Raw genomic sequence first — 18184 nt, forward strand, 5'->3', positions numbered from 1 at the left:
GACCAGGAGTTTCAGAGGAATAAGAATTTTGAGTTGAACCTGGAAGTTGTGTTGGATATAGAGGGTAAATGGAAGGCAAACAGAAGGAAGATAAAGTCAGATTATATCGTTAGCAGCATGCCTGATGGTGTTTGGTCAACAGTGAGGAAGCAATCTAGAGACAATACAAATTTTGTGTTGGAGGAGATATAAAAGGTGGATTGCAGCTAGATTGTGCAATACCTGTGTATTAGGCTGGGAAATTTGAAATTTATAGAAATTCTATTAAAAATTCTTTGATATGATGAAAATAGAGTTTTAGGCAAGAGATATTAGAGGAAGAATAAAATAAGGAAAGGTGTATCATAGCAATCAATCAAAGACATCATAGATGAATAGAGAATATTGAATAGGATTTTGAGAATAATGGAAATTAAAGGAAATTAAGAGGATTTGTTGATAATTACATATGTGAATAGAAATGAGTTGAAATATAGAAAATAAACTACAGGGAAATTTTTAATCAGTATTATTTGAGTATGTTGCAACAATTCATGGAAATAAGTAATTCAGAATGAAAGCTGTCTTGACTGAAAAGTAGATGACTGAATTTTAGAAGTTTTGAGTTTAAAGAGATGGCAGATATCAGAGGATAAATGCCCATCAGACAGTTGGAAATATGTAAATGGAATTCAGAGACAGATAAAAATAGAGCACTTTAGGAGAAATTCATATTGTCTTTGAAGTCTCAAGGCTGGATGAAATTTCTTAGGACATTTTTTCAAAAGTTAAAGCCCTGAATATCAGAAAATCTTTACACGGAAAGGCTAAGGGTGAAGTCACCCTTCATTAAGTCCCTATAAACATTATCATTTAAATTTGTCAAAACTAAGGAAACTTCAGAAAGGTTGCTGTGAGAATGTTTTGAAGAATGTATGGACAGAGAAACTTCATGAAGATTCTGGGATCAGAACACTTTAATAAGTAAAGAGACATTAACGGAATGGTTAAAAAGAGACCAATGATAATAGGTATTTGAAAATTTTAAGATTGATTTTGCTTAGAAATAATTTATAATTTTTAAGGGTCAGTGCTTCCTAGGCTAAAAGCATCATGAACCATAGTAGAAGAAAATGTCAAGATATGGGTTGAGCACTGCTCACATTCATTGCTTTGTATCTTAGTCTTTGTATCTTAGCAGCTCAGTAACATGATAGGCAAACTCTGGAAAAACAAAACTGATGGAATGATTGTTGTAAAGAAATCATCTTTCATTAAGAAGTTCCTGTTTATTTAGACTGAAACACATATAGGAGAGAACGGTCATGTTTCCTTTAAGAAACTGGATGTTTAAAAAAATGAGAAGAATTGGGATAGTCTGACAACATAACCTAAGTAGTTTTACCCAGAATATTGCTACTTTTATGTGTCAAACATTACCCTTCACTTGGCTTTATTTTCACAACCCTCCTCTGTTATCTTCACATCTATCACTGCCATTAGATGTGGTCCATTAGGCACCACAATTCACTTGGCTCCAAGACTAGAATTTACATTTCATGTAGAGAGCCATTTATGGGGTTACTGGAAACTCAGGAAACATTTTGCAAAGTATGGCCCATGGACCACTTGTAACAGAGAACCCAATAAAATTCTAGTATTTTACAGAAAGAAGGAAGAAAACAGGGTGTCTCTGGTGTGAGACCAACCCAGTTTGGTACTTAGGCTCAACTGAAAGTTGAGCTTAAGGGCATGCTGAATTGTTGGAATTTCATACAAAGAACACTGACAGGAATTCAACCCAGTCAGTAATAGTAGCATGCATGCCCCAGAGGGAAAGGAAGGGTCGAGCTCAGCTTGAAAAATGGTCTCACCAGAGGGAAAATGACTCAATGTTCTCTTGCCCCTAATACCAGGTAAACTGAAAAATGACAAGCCTGGGAAAAAGTAAATCACCTCCATTCTCCATTTTCTCAACAAGAAAGAAATACGGACTTATTTTTCAAAAAATGTTTTACTTTTCTCTGTATTTTTAAATGGTGTTTATATTCAATATTAATGTTCATCTCATTTGCTTTCTCTCTCCTGTCTTGCCTCCTGAGTAGCTAGGATTACAGGTTTGAACCACCGGCACCCGGAATACTTTGCTAATTTTTTAATTCCTAGTTTTTCCTATAAGTATGTAGTTCTAGTCCTCTCCTTACTGAAGGGGTAGTTGTTTCCATTTTTCCTTACTAAAATTAAAATGTTGGTTTGTGTTTGAATTATTAATATTGTTACTGCTATATTCCTTTTTTCCTCCGAGTGGTAGGGAGGACTGAGACTTTAGTAGAAGGCTGTTCACTAAGCAGGCCTCCATGTAAAGTTGGAAGAGGTACACATTCCAACAGATCACAAATCTCCACAAAAAAGCCCAAGAAATATGAAAATATAAGACAATGTGACCCCTCTAAGCATCATAACTCTTCAATAACTGAATAACTTTTTAATAACTGAATAAAAAATACTGAAATGGTTGAAAAGCTGGACAAAAAACTGAAAGTTTAGTTCTAAAAATAACCAATGACCTCAAAGAGGATTCAAATAAACAAATGAATGAAATAGTCAAGACTTAGATATAAAGATCAGCAACCAGGATGAGAAATCCAGCAAAGAAATTCTGAAAAAAAAAAAAAGCAACCCAGAAATCCTGGAAATGAAAAGCTCAATAAACAAATAAAAACCTCAGTGGAAAGCATTACCAATTAGACTAGATCAAGCAGAATAAAGAATACTAGGAACTGAAGAGAAGATTGCAAAATCATTACATTCAAATAGCAATAAAGAAAAAAGGCATGACCACAAGTTTTAAGAACCCTTGTACATGATGAAGAAAGAAAATCTAAAAATCCTTGGGGGTAGAGGAAGGAACTGAGATACAAACTATAGGAATAGGAACTCTATTTAGTAGAAAATTCCCCAAACATAGGGAATGATATGAATATCCAAGTATAGGAGACATTTACAACCCCAAATAGACATGACCAGAAAAGAATCTCTCCACATTACATTATAGTTGAAATGTTAAGAGAATAGAACAAAGGAAGCATATTGAAAACTGCAGAAGTGTCAAGTTATTTACAAAGGAATACTTATCAGAATACATCAGATCTCTCAGAAGATACCAACAAGGCCAGGAAAACATGAAATTATACAATGTCAAGCCCTAGGAGAAAATAACTGCCAACCAAGATTATCCTTTAAATAATTATCTTTTAAATCCAACAAAGTTATCCTTTAAAATGGATGGAAAATGAAAACCTTTTAACATAAACCCAAACTAAAGTAATTTGTGACCACTGGGTCAGTATTGCAGAAGATACTTAAAAGAATCCTACACGGAGATGAAGAGAAATACTGTCATGAAAGCTCATGAAAAAATAAATTTCACAAAAATAGATGAACAAATGACAATTAGGAAAAGACCAGGGAGAGATCCAAGATGGCAACTAGGGTGCGGAAGCAGACAATGTGAGCTCTGTGATTCCAAAGCCTTGCTAGGACGCTGGAGCCACACTTGGTGGGAATAAAGCAGCAAGAAGAATCAAAACGTCAACACCCTGGAAAGCTTCTCCACGCCACGTTACACTGAGAAAACAAACACCAGCTCCAAACCTGCTTGGCAGACCAAACAGGTGAGCACCAAGCATCATGTGGTATTCTCCCAGCCACCCCTAGGATAAACCAGCATAGCCCCCTGGGCAGACTGACATCCTTCCCTGGCAAAAAACAAAACAACACTGAACAGTAAACAAGGAACTGAAAACTAATACACAGCAGAGGGGCAGAGTTGCTGAAAGTGCACCGCAGTGTGAGGAGGAGCAAAGAGCTGATCTCCGTGTGAAGTTTCAGTAAACAAAGGTTGGAATGGCAAGAGGGCTGACAGCGGGCGGGTGATAAGCTGCTTCTTAAAATAGGGAAGGTAGTGGTCCACGAAGCTTATCTCCTGAGCCAGTGAGCAACATTCAAAGACAAAGGACACTGCAAAATTGAAAAATAATCAGCAAACCATCACAACACGCTGACAGCAGGGGGCCAGCTGATGGATCATTGACCTTGCCTAGAGAAAGGGGGCAAAGCAAAGAAATAAGTCCCTAGTAATCAAGCACAGTGAAAACCCAACTCCAAAACAGGACAGCTGGTGGGCTACAGAGCTGATTCTCGAACCTGAGGACAACATAAAAACTCAAACTGCCACATCCCACTGAGGGAGTTGCTGACCAAGCAGTTGCCACTGAAAGACAGAAGAAAAAGAAAAAAAAAAAAAAAACCAAACCAAACACTATCCAAGCACCTGGCAAGACTATGACAAAGCTTCTGTTTAAATACCAATACCAGGATTGGATGCTAGAGGAGTAACACCAGAACTCAAACTAAGACTGAAATTCTATTGTTTCTGAACCTGGAATTTTTTGTTTATCTATTTGATTGTATTTTCTGTATCTTGTTAGTTTGTTCATCTCTCCACGTTGATTTCATTTCTTTTTTTTGGTTAGTTTTACTACTATGAATTAGAAAATACTAAATTACACACAGACCAGGGACAGAAATAACACATACACACTTAGTTACAAACCCAATACAGCCACAAAAAATATTAAACCAAGGGAAAGAAAACAGGTGACTAAAACCACAAACTAGCCTATCAAGAACATAGTTGCACAGTACCAAGTGGAGTGATGGGAAGATAAAAAAAGGATGGAAACCATTCCCCCCAAAAATAATTTAATATACAATTCAGAGGGAAATGAAGAAAATGGATACCCAGTTCCAGACTCCGACAAAACAAAGATAAACAACACCAAGGAACACAATGATGCCCACAAGAACAGCCTCAAAGAAGAAATCCTGCAAGTAATAACTGAGAATTTCATGGAGCTGTTAAGATATGGTTAACCAAAACATACAAGAGGCACTCAAGAAATTTCAAGACACCAAAAATAAAGAATATGAGAAGACACAGAAAGAAATAAATGAACTCATAGGAGCCCTAAATAAACACAAAAGTGAAACAGAGAGTACTATAAATAGAGAGATAAATGAACTAAAGAACTACTTCACGACATATTCTCATTAAAACAACAAGCACAGAGAACAGAGAAAGAATACTGAAAGCTGTAAGAGAGAAGAACAAAAAAATACAAAGTAAATGCATCAAAATCACAGCAGATTTCTCAACAGAATCCTTAAAAGCAAGAAGGGCAGGGAGTGAGGTATTCTGGGAACTGAATGAAAATAACTTCAACCCTAGGATACTCTACCCAGCAAAACTATCATTCAAAATAGATGGAGCAAGAAGTCTTCTACAATAACAGAAACTAAAACAACATATGACCACCAAGCCACCACTACAAAAGATTCTCCAAGGAGTTGTGCACACAGAAACTGAAAACAAACAAAACAGTGAGAGGACAGGCAGCACCAAACCACAGGAGAAGAAAAGGCAAGAAAGTACAGAGTAACATTGATTCAGCTACATACAATTAAACCCCTAAACAACAAAGACAACTAAATAACAGGAATCACCACACACCTATCAATACTAACACTTAATATATATGGACTTAATTCCTACATCAAAAGACACCATTTGGCAAACTGGTTTAAAAAGGAAGATCCAACAATCTGCTCCCTACAGGAGACCCATTTCATTGTCAGAAACAAGCACTGGCTTAGGGTGAAAGGCTGGAAGAAGATTTACCAAGCCCTCGGCCCCTGAAAACAGGCAGGCATAGCAACAATTACCTCAGAAAAAGTAGACTTCAAACTTACATTGATCAAACAAGATAAAGAAGGACACTCCATACTAATAAAAGGGAAATACATCAAAAGGAAATAACAATTATCAAACTATATGCACCCAACATCAGTGCACCAAATTTCATAAAACATACTCTGAAGGACCTAAAAGCATATATAGATTCCAACACAGTTGTGTGGGAGACTTTAATACCCCCCATCACCAATAGATAGGTCATCCAAACAAAAAATCAATAAAGAAATTCTAGAACTAAATCACACCATAGATCAAATGGATCTAGCTGATGTTTACAAAATATTTCATCCAACTTCTGCACAATATACATTCTTCTCTGCAGCCCATGGATCTTTTTCCAAAACTGATCATATCTTAGAGCACAAAGCAAGCCTCAGCAAATATAAGAAAACAGAACTAATGCCAAGCATTCTCTCTGATCACAATGCATTAAAACTAGAACTCAATAACAAAAACAACAGTAGAAAACATGCAAACAATTACATATAACATATATATATATATATGTTATATGATATATATATATATATATATCATATAACATATATGATATATATATATATATATATAGTGTATTCCTTTGGGATATACCCAAAGGAATGTGACTCAGGCTACTCCAGAGGCACCTGCACACTCATGTTTATTGCAGCGCTATTCACAATAGCCAACTTATGGAAACAGCCAAGATGCCCCATTACTGACGAATGGATCAAGAAAATGTGGTACTTATACACAATGGAATTCTATGCAACCATGAAGAAGAACAAAATGTTATCATTCGCTGGTAAATGGATGGAACTCGAGAACATCATCCTGAGCAAGATTAGCTAAGCTCAGAAGACCAAAAATCATATTTTCTCCTTCATAGATCTAGGGCAAAGGCAGTAGTGTTGTTGGACTTGGGTCACATGCTAAAGGGCAAGCACATATCAGAAAAATGGGGATAGGCAGGAAACCCAAAACTTGAAAGTGTTTGATGTCCCCACTGCAGAGGAGCTAATACAGTAACCTTAAAATGACAGAGGTCAATATGGGAAGGTGACTGGGAAGTAGTGAAGAGGTCAGGTAGAGATGAAACAATTCGGGTTGTAATACACTTGTGCATGGAAGCAATGATAGGAATCTCTCTGTACAGCTATTCTTATCTCAACTAGCAAAAATGCTGTGTCTTTCTTATTATTGCTTATGTCTTCTCTTCAACAAAATTAGAGAAGAGGGCAGAATGGGTTCTGCCTGGAAGCAAGTGGGGTGTGGGGGAGGGGGAGAGTGTGGGGAACAGGGATGAGAAATGGCCCAAACAATGTAAGCACATATGAATAAAGAAAAAAAACTGAAAAAAAAAGACCAAACATATTCAACTTAATAAACCAACAAACTTCTAAGATGAATAAGGGAGACGAAAGAACAAAGAGTATTTAAATCAACCAGAAAAAAACCAACATTATAGGAATTAGCACATACCTCTTAACAATAACTCTAAATATAACTTGTCTTAACTGTAACATTAAAAGACACATAAGCTGGTTGATTGTATTAAGACCCAAAATCCACAAAGTGCATTATACATGTCTGGAAATATCATAGTGAACCTTCTCAGTTTGTGTAAATAATATATGCTAATTCATAAAAGGGCAGGCAAGATCAAATTGTTTTCTGTCTCCAAGAAACATACCTCATTGGTACATACCCACATAGAGACTGAAAGTGAAAAGATGGAAAATGATATACCAAGCAAATGCAAGCATATACCAAAACAAATACCAAACCAATATCCCAAACAAGTAGGAGTAGCTATATTTGACAAAGTAGATGTCAAGCCAAAAATTAGTCACAAGAGATAAAAAGGTAGGTATATACTAATAGAGGCAGAAATCTCTCAAGAACATAGAATGGTTAAAAACATCTCTATCTATCTATCTATCAATCATCAATTATCTAACTATCTGTCATCTATCTGTCTATCATGTATTTATCTATCTAGCTATCTGTCTATCATCAATCATCATCTATCTTTACTGAACATCAGCATACACAATTCCATAAAGGAAGTACTGCTGCAATAAAGGGATAGATGTGTCTAGATACAATAATAGTGGGAGATTTTAATGCTTCACTCTTACCCATAGAAAGATTATCTAGACAAAAAAAAAAAAACAGAGAAACTTCAGAGTTAAGTCAAACCATAGATCAAATGGTCTTAACAGACATCTATAGAATATTCCATTCAATGGCTGCAGAATACATATTCTTCTCAACAGCCTATGGAACTCTCTCCAAAATAGATTACATTCTAGGCCATAACACAAGTATTCACTAAAATAAAAATTGAAATAATTATATATCTTATTAGATCAATAATGGAATAAATGTAGAAATCAACAGCAAGAGAAATTACAGAAAGTATACAAACAAGTGGACATTGATCAATATACTTTCAAATGATCATTGAAGAAATCAGATAGGAAATTAAAAACTTCCTAGAAATCAAATGAAAATGAAAACACCACAAGTCTATGGGCTATACCTACGAGGAAAGTTTATAACTATGAATGTCTACATTAAAATCAGAGAGCTGTCAAACAAATAACCTAATAATGCCCTTCAAAGTCTTAGAAAAGCAAGAACAAGCCAAACTCCAAATTAGTACATGGAAAGAAATAGTAATGATCAGAGCCAAAATGGAAAGCAAAGGAAAAACACAAAGCATCAATAAAACAAGAGTTAGTTCTTCTAAATAATAGATAAGATTGACAAACCCTTACCCAAACAACCAAAAAAAAGAGAAGATACAAATCAATAAAATTTAGATGAAAAAAGGATATCATAACAGATTCCACTGAAATACAGAGAATCAGTAGGTAATATTTTGAAAAATTATATTCTAATATATTGAAACTGTGGATGAAATTGATAAATTTCTAGACACATATGACCTGCTAACATTGAACCAAGAGAATATAAAAAGTCCTACACCAAGCAATTAGTTTGTCAGAGAAGATTTTCTTTTGTTTTCCTACGGTGTTGGGATTGAACCCAAGACCTTACACATGCTACGCAATCGCTCTACCACAGATGGCACCTCTACTCCATGAGCAATGATACTGAAGCAGTAATAAGGAGTTTCCCAATGAAGAAAAACATAAAACCAGACAGATTCATTGCTGAATTCTGATAAACTGTTAAAGAAGCACTAACATTAATGCTTATCAAACTATTACATAAAATTTATGGGGAAGGAATACCTCCAAACCAGTTCTGTGAAGCCAGTGTTATAGTCATTCCAAAACTAGATAAGTAAACAACAAACTAGATAACTGTAGATCAATTCCCTTGATGAACATAGACACAAAAATCCTCAAGAAAATCCTTGCAAACAGAATTCAACAGTACATTGAAAAGATCATATACCACGACCAAGCTGGTTTCATTCCAGAAATGCAAGGATGGTTCAACATATGCAAATACATAAATGTAATACAGCACATAAATAGATTCAAGGGCAAAAATACATGATTATCTCAACAGTCATAGAAGAGGCCTTTGACAAAAAACCGTAAAGAGAAATACAGTGAATACACCTCAACATAATAAAGGTAATACATAACACACCTATCACCAATATCATTCTAAATGGGGGAAAAACTGAAAGTATTTCCTCTGAAGTTGGGAATGAAGCAAGGACGTCTATTGTCTCTACTCCTTTTGAGCACAGTACTTGAAATCTTAGCTGGAGCAATAAGGAAAGAGAAAGAAAGAAATAGGGTACAAATAGGAAGAAGTCACAGTACCCCTGTTTGCAGTAGATATGATCCTATACATAAAAGGGCCTAAAGACTCCACCAGAAGACACTTAGAACTGATACACACTTTCAGCAAAGTAGCAGGGTGGGAATTAACATATAAAACTCAGTAGATTTTCCATAACCAAGAATGAGCTTGCTAAAAATGAAGTCAGGAAAACAAATTTCCATAATAGAGTCAAAAAATTCCTAGGAATAAACTTAACAAAAGTTGTTAATGGCCTCTACAATAAAAACTGAAAAACACTGAAAAAAGAAATGTAGACATTGGAAGATGGAAACACCTCCAAAGTTCCTGGATCAGCAGAATTAATATTGTTAAAATGGCCAGATTACCAAAAGAGAGCTATAGAGTCAATGCAATCCCCATCAAAATTCCAATGACATTTTTAACAGAAATAAAAAATCAAACCTAAAATTAATATGGAAGCACAAAAGACCACAAATAGCCTAAGCAATCTGGAACCAAAACAGCAATGCTGGTGGTATCACAATACCTGGATTAAAACTGTACTGTAGAGTCAATATTAACAAAAACCTCTGAATAGACCAATAGAATAGAAGACCCAGAACTAAACAGACAGAGTGACAGTCATCCAATTCTTTACAAAGGTACCAAAAACACACACTGGGAAAAAAGGCAGTCTTTTCAACAAATGGTGCTGGTTAAACTGGATATCCATGTCTAGAAGATTGAAACTGGATCCTTATCTCTCAACTGGTGCAAAAATCAACTCAAAATGGATCAAAATACCTTAATGCAAGACATGACTTTGAAACTACTATAGGAAAACATAGGGAAACATTGGAAGACATAGGCATGGGTAATTATTTCCTGAATAAAAATCTAGTTCCCAGAAAATAAAAGTAAGAATTGACAAATGAGATTGCATAAAATTAAAAAGCTTCTACACATTAAAAAAAAAACCAAACAATTACCAGAGTGAAGAGGCAGCCTACAAAGTGGTAGATTTGCAAACTACCCCTTTGACATAGAATTAATACCCAGAAAATATAAAGAACTCAAAAAATTAAAGAACAAAAGAATGATTAGTTAATAAATAGGCAAATGAAACAAATAGACAATTTATGAATGAAGAAGTACGAGTGGCCAATAAACACATGAAAAGATATTGGATATTGGACTTTCTTCAGTCATCAAGGGAAATGCACATCAAAACTATATTGAGATTCCATCTCACCCCAGCCACAATGTCTATCATCAAGAAAATAAGAAATAGCAAATGCTGGTATAGATGTGGGTAGAAAAAGGAAAACTTACACACTGTTTGTTGGAATATAAATTGGTTCAGCCACAATGAAAATCAGTATGGAGGTTTCTCAGAAACTAAAAATAGAAATACCATATGATTCAGCTGCTGGGTATATACTTTGAAGAATCAAAGTCAGTTTGCTATAAAGACACTGCAGGCATATGTTTATAGAAGCACTATTTGGAATGGCTGTGTTACCAGATCAGCAATAAATGGATGAATGGATAAAGAAAAGATGGTATATATACACATTCAGTCACAAAGACAAAATTATGCCATTTACAGGAAAGTAGATGGAACTTGAGATCATAATATGAAGTGAAATAGGCCTGTTTTACAAAGACAAGTATCATACATTTTTTTTCATATGTGGAATTTAGAGGATAAAAAGCCATGAATGTTAAAAGGGGACTATCAGGTATGTGGAAGGGGAAAAGGGGAATGTGGGAGGAGGGTAAAAGTGTAGTGAGGGGTGAATATGATCAAAGTACAACAGATACCTGTGTGGAAATGTCATAATGAAACCCATTTGTTTGTACAATTAATACACACTAATTAAAAATAAGAACCTCCCCAGGCTACATTAATGCATCTTAACATTATAAGAAAATTTAAAAAATAAATCCAGGCATGATGGTACATGGCACAAATCTCAGCTACTCAAGAGGCAGAAATTGGGAAGATCATTGTTCAAAGTCAGCTCAGGAAAAAAGAAAGATTGCATCTCAAAGGACAAGTCAGGCTTAGTGGTTCACACCTATAATCCTAGGTACACAAGAGGCATAGGTAGGAGGATCACAGTCTAAGGCAAAAGCAACTCTCTATCTGAAAAATAAACAGAAGCAAAAATGGCTGGTAGAGTGCATTCCCTAGCAAATGCAAGTACCACAAAAAATAAGAAAAATTTAAAATAAGAATTAAAATATAATAATAAAATTTTTTGATGTGTGTGTTGAGTTTTGAGTTTTTTTGTCATTATACTTGATTCCACTCTCGCTCTCTTCTGTTAATTTTATATGGTATATTCCTCTATTTATGCCCTATGAAAGAATGCCATAATACCGAGACATTTCTTGTTTTTTTGTGACATTACTTGCTCCTCATTTTAGATAACTATTCTGTTGCAGTGTAAGATGCTCTGATAGTGTGGGTAGATCAATATCAGAAAAGAGTTTCATCCTCTTGATTATTTTTAGAGCCATGTAATGTTCACATTGTGGTACAGGGAGATGACAGCAGTCCAGAAATCACACAGACTGGGGAAGTCTATGAAGTCAGGAGAAAAGGCATAGATAAAAATCCCTGAAGTCAATCAGAAAAACATCTTAAAATAGGACACATTGAAAAATGCTAGGCAGATTTTACCAAGTATCTTAAATCCAAATGATTTGTGTGTGTTTCTCTATCTTATAAACTGAAATATTATTTTTAAAAGTCTTAGTCTGCTTCTAAATAACTGCAGTATGTTGTAAGTCTCTGTTCGAAGTCTGATTTACTAGAGTAAGTCAGATCATGCTGCTTTGCAAGAGAGGAATTTTAGCAATTTTGTTTTAGCCTGTGATCTCACAGGAGGCAAGTAATTCTTAGAGCAAAGCTTCAAAGATTTAATGTAAGATAAACAATTCTTTTCATCAAATTTCAAATTAAATAAAACCAAACTTCAGGCATAATAATTCATTTTAATATTCATGTAAAATCCAGCGTAACTCCTTTAGCCTGGTAACTTTGATGTGTGCACATGTGAAAGGCTCAAAAAATAAAAAAAAATTAGCTAAAGCTTGAAATGAGCCAAGAAAATACATGGAGAATTTGTACACGCATTTATGCCATTGATGTTAAAATGCTGTCTCTGTTTTCAGATAAGCAGAAGAAATAAAATAGTCATTTAAAGGAAGCTGTGAAAATGTGTGAGAACTTTGCCGTGATAATTTTAGAAGGTGAGAAAAATCCTAGACCTTAGTCATTCTCTTTAGAAGTAATCTGACATTCTTTCTTTTAATGAAATATTCATTGAGCACTTACTATGTACTTGAATTTATCCTCTACATTTTGGGTTACAGCAGTGATACAGGGCTGGGGAGAAAACAAAATGGGAAAGAAATATTTGAAGTGACAACAATGAGGGTTGTTGTGCAATTTTACACGAGAGTTAGGTAGGTTCATAGAAAAGGAGACAATCATTCAGGGCACATGAGATTGAGTCACAGAGAATATTGAGATAGAAAGCAGATACAAAGGCCCTGAGGCACCAACATACCTGCCATATTCAAGGAGGAACAAAGGAGTCATTGAGGCAGGCATGGAGTGACTGAGAGTCTGAGGTAGAAGATGAGGTTAGAGACCTCAAGGGACCAGAATGGTATAGCTTCGTAAGTCATTAGCAAGTAAGTAATATGAAACTTCTCCCTCAAAGAGATGTGAAGATAGTAATTATGGGATCTCAATTTTATTCTCCAAGGAATATTCCAGCTGCTAGCTAGGAAGAGATTATAAAGAAAAAAGGGCAGAAACAGGAAGACCTGTTACAATTGCTACAGTAGCAATTCAGGTAAGGGATGATGGCAGCTTGAACCAACCATGGGGTTGGAGAGTCATGGGATTCTGGGTGTATTTTGAAAGCACACTGATAGAATTTGTGGATAAAGCAGGTGTAGTTTGTGGGAGAAAAAGGGGTCAAAATGACTCAAAAGATTTTAATCTGAGCAATGAGAAGGCAGAAAATGCTATGAGAAAGATTGGGAAGGAAGCAAGGTTAGGGAGGGAGGCAGTTATCAGTTTGTTTTGGTGAATATTAAATTTGAGGTGCCTATTGAATTTCTAACTAGAGCTGTAATCAGATGTGTGAATTTTGAGGGCAAATTTTGAGCTGGAGCTGTAAATAGGGTAGAAAATGTCATGTTGGTGAATTTTGAAGCCATGAAGCTAGAGGTAGAAAAAGAGAAGAGGTCTAGAACTGAAATCCAGAGTTCTGGAGTCTCTCAATGGTAAGAGATGGGAGAAGAAAGGACCCAGAAGGTAGACTGAAAAAAGTGTTGCTATTGTTAGTAGCTTTCCTTCTGAGGCACCAACATACCTGCCATATTCAAGGAGGAACAAAGGAGTCATTGAGGCAGGCACACTTAAGGCTCTAGTGGTTATGTTTTTAGCTTTCCCTAGGATTTATCTAGTCATTTTTCATTCACACATAACTTTATCTCAATCTTACACTCTTTCTCTCTCACTCGCTGCCAGCTCCCAGGCCTGTGTTGCATTTGCTTTGAACATTTCCATTGGTTCTGTAAATTCATCTGAGTGTAAAATGCATTTTTGGAAACTGTCAAAAGTAATTTGAGAATTCATCTGGTGAATAAAATGGGTGACCTAGTTGGTTAATATTGCTTTTGATCAAAAATTAGGCATGACCATGGAATAATATCACCAAGTTTATGATGGTTTTTATGGCAGATCTGTAAGCAATTTCAACATTACTAAAATATTTCCATAAAGACAACATTATTGAAACAAATACACGGTTTCCAAGAGGGCCATTTTCAATGTCAATAATCATAGATTATACACATGTATAAGTTCTTTTAAGTTAACAGTGTTTTGTAATATGGTATTGTTTTATCCCATGTTTACACACATGCTTAAAATCTATGATCATGTATGTGTCATAAATCACATATGACTGAATCTTCATTTTCCAGTATAAGAATTTCTTAAACAAGTGCTTTTTCATTTAAGATGATTATCACGTCAAAAGCAACAGAAGATAATTACCTTAATGACTAAAAGATCAACAAAAATTTAAAAATATTTTCTGATTTTACAAAAATTGCTCACTGTGACTACAGCAGATTTAACAACAAGCACCCTTGGGTGTCTGGCTAATACTAAGTTTGTAACTGATGTCCCCCTGCAAATGATGACAGCTATTTTTTGCTGAGCAAATAATTGTTAGGTTTTAGTATGTACCAGATATAGGTCATGTAGAGAAGAGTTTGCTCCTTTAGATCCTCCCAAACATGTCCTGAGAGATTTATGAAGAAGAGGTTTAAGAAGAAGAGAGCCAAAGGTATTGTCACCATGCAAAGAGACAATGCTCCACCAAGCTCAGCAGTGTGAAATACACAGACATCTTCTGGACCCAGACATTTTTCTATTAGCCCTTAATCCTGCAGCAATTTCTGCTGTCTCAGAGTCTACTCACAGCTTTTACTTGACACTTCGCTTTGAATAAAATCCAATTTTTATCATAGGACTTTCCCTGCTGAAATATTTTACGGTGTTTCCCTAAGGATCACAACCATACTGAGACAAAAGCGTTGTAATTGGCTTGTTGATCTTCATTTGGACTTGGCTGCTAGACCTATTCCTTTTACTAATGGTGACACTAATTGCCCAAAGTGGGCAAGTGCTTTGGAAATGGAGGTTTAAATGTTTCTTATTATACATAACAAACTTACAATGTTCTTCAAGTGCTTCACCAAGATGGTCAGTTTGGTGTCCTCATAAGAAATCTGCAACTGCACCTTAGGATCCTTGTCTGGAAACTTCTCACCTGATACAGCAAGAGAAATTCAGGAAGATGGAACTAGCTTATCACAGAATTCATCAAATATGTAAAGACTAAAACAGGACCAATATAAGGAACATAGTATTCAGATAATGTTCTTATCAGTTCTTCAGAGAATGTGGAAACACTTAATACTTTTAGGAGGCAGGGTTGGTTAGATAGGGGTGAGATTTGAGTATAATCTTTTGGGCCCAACTCTTCCTTCTAATAGTTCATGCTTCCTTTTAATTGATACTGTTATTTTCACATTCACTTAAGCTTGAAAACTCAGTCTTATTTTTTGGTTCCAATTTTCTCCTTCATGTTTAGTATAATTACCTTAATATATGAGAGTTCTGGAGACTAAAGGATGAGATTTACTCGGACACTGGTGACTCACGCCTGTGATCTTAGCTACTTGGGAGGCTGAGATCAGGAGGATCATGGTTTTAGATCAATGCAGGCCAAAAGGAAAAAAGGAAGTCTGCAAGACCCCATCTCAACTGAAAAAAAGCTGGGTGTAGTGGTACATGCCTGTTATCCCAGCTATGGTGGGAAGATTAAAATATGATAGTCCAGGCTGGCCTTAGCAAAAAGTGAGACCCTATCTTCAAAATAATCACAATGAAAAGGGCTGGCAGAATACCTCAAGTGGTAGAGCACCTGCCTGGCAAGGGTGAAGACCTGAGTTCAAACTCCAGTATTACAAAACAAATTTAAAAAAGACAGAGCTTTCATGATCCAGCACTGCTACTTAGACCATGTCACCCTGACTAAGCGAATCGACTTTCTGTATAGGGAAGGACTAGTTACTGACCTTTGGGTAGCTGAGGTGATTAACTGATGAAATTCAAAAGTTGTCACAGAGCAAACATTCAAAAATGCTTCCAGTTACTACTAGTCTCTCTCTAGTTGATTCATTTCTTCCTTTCTTTCTCACAAAACCTAATTCAGACTCATAAACTTGCCTGGACTACCAGACCATTCTCCTGCCTTCCCCTAGAACCCAGACCTACATTTTACTCAGTTACTAGTGTTATTTTTCTACACAAGCTTGTATAAAATTTCCCCTTTCATCTGAGTATTTTTTATAACTTTCCAGGGCTTCTGAATAAAAAGATTTAAATTTCTCAGCCTCGGGTTGTTGCTAATTAATGTTTGATTCTCCACTGCTATTTTGTACCATAGTCCACACATTTAGTTTTACACACAGGCTCTGCCATTTTCTTCTTGCCTTTCCTCATACTAGTCCCTTCATTTGAAATTATCTCAGCCGCCATTTTTGGCTATTGAGCTGTTACATCAGTTCAGGTTTAATCAAAATGTGAAATAGTTTCTGTGGTCACTTTTCCCTGAACTCTCCTTGCCTAATATTTACATTGTAATTATTTTAAATGCTTCAATTTGTTCAGTGGGCTTCACTCTATCTCACGGTTCACTTCTTTTTCTATATCACCAATGGACATAAGTCAATGTTTGCTCTATAGCATACACATTGAGCACCTATTTAATAACAAAAGTAGCCTCAGTTTTTCTTTGAGTCACATTATTGCATCATTAAAATGAAATTTTTTGTTCTTAAATTAAGAATTTCTGGCTTATATCCTAAGAATTAAGCAAAATTTACAGTTTTTAAAAAATTTTTGCTTGATAATTTCTGGTTGTATATATGCTGAGGGAATTTAGAGAGAAGAAATTTATGGACAAAAATACTTGTCAGCGCCCAATTGTGGGCCCATTGTGGTCCATACAATTTTCTTTTTTTTTCTCTTTATGCATATCCATATAATTTTCTGATAGTCGGTCCTAACTCTGATCTTCTCTAAGGCTAGAGAATTTTATGTGGATGCCACATTTCCTCCCCCACAGCCTCATACGTGGTTCTCAGAGTGGTTTACTCCTCACATTCAGGTAATATTAATTTTATTGTTAATTGTGTGAATTATTGACATTGAAAAGAGTGACTTTTACAGTTCAGATGTTTATCACATAAATATAATAAATCACTTAAAATATCTTTATTCCAATGATTGAGAGACACCAGGAGTTAATTCTCAGTATGTACTGAGGCAAATTACATTTCATAATCCAAAATGTTGGTAAGCTTAGAGTATGAAGGTGCTAAAAATATGGGTGACGTTTTGATGCACAATGAATATTACATTTGAATTAAAGAGTGAATTATTAAATAGAAACTCAATGTATTTACTCAGAGGAATTTTAATTCAGAGGTAGGAAATCAGCATAAATATTTGATTGAGTGCCTTGGTAGTAAAGGCACCGAGTGGAAGTGATATTCTACCCTAGACCTTTTGTGAAGATTAGCGACCAGAGTTTTCATCACTACACACCAGAGTTCAGAGCCCAGAGAAAACTGGAGCCACTAGGATGTCTTCAGAGTCAGTGCATCAGTAGTAGATAACTTCAATGTTTCTATAACTTTTATACCATGAGCCAGGCCAAGGTTTTTATATACAATAACTCACTAAATCCTCACAACAAATCTATAAGCTTTGTATGATCTCTGGTTTGCACATGAGTGAGTTAAGGCCCTTAGTCTAAGTTCATGCAGACAATAAATGGTCCAGGATTCAATGATCTCCAAAGTCTGAGTTTGTAAACATCCTGCAAAAGAGAACCACAGCATAAGGGAAACAGTTTAAATGATGAGCCTAAGAAGGAAAATTTGAGAGCAGCTTACTATTGATAAGGAGAAATTAGAATATTTTAGTCTTCTGCTTCAGGTTAACGTGGGAGATATTCCCATGCTTAATCTAGT

General features: G+C 35.5%; 1 protein-coding gene across 2 annotated transcripts in view; it reads right to left on the reverse strand.

The window, feature by feature from the left end:
• The window catches only part of Pik3c2g (phosphatidylinositol-4-phosphate 3-kinase catalytic subunit type 2 gamma), a 271944-nt gene that overhangs the window by 23664 nt on the left and 230096 nt on the right, over positions 1–18184 (reverse strand). For both annotated transcript variants that reach the window (XM_074075978.1, XM_074075977.1), the window contains one exon: positions 15317–15411. In XM_074075978.1, the coding sequence (XP_073932079.1) occupies positions 15317–15411 (95 nt within the window). The remainder of the gene's footprint in view (positions 1–15316; positions 15412–18184) is intronic.

This window comes from Castor canadensis, chromosome 6 (genome assembly GCF_047511655.1).
Source record: "Castor canadensis chromosome 6, mCasCan1.hap1v2, whole genome shotgun sequence".
In the NCBI taxonomy this organism is placed as follows: domain Eukaryota; kingdom Metazoa; phylum Chordata; class Mammalia; order Rodentia; family Castoridae; genus Castor; species Castor canadensis.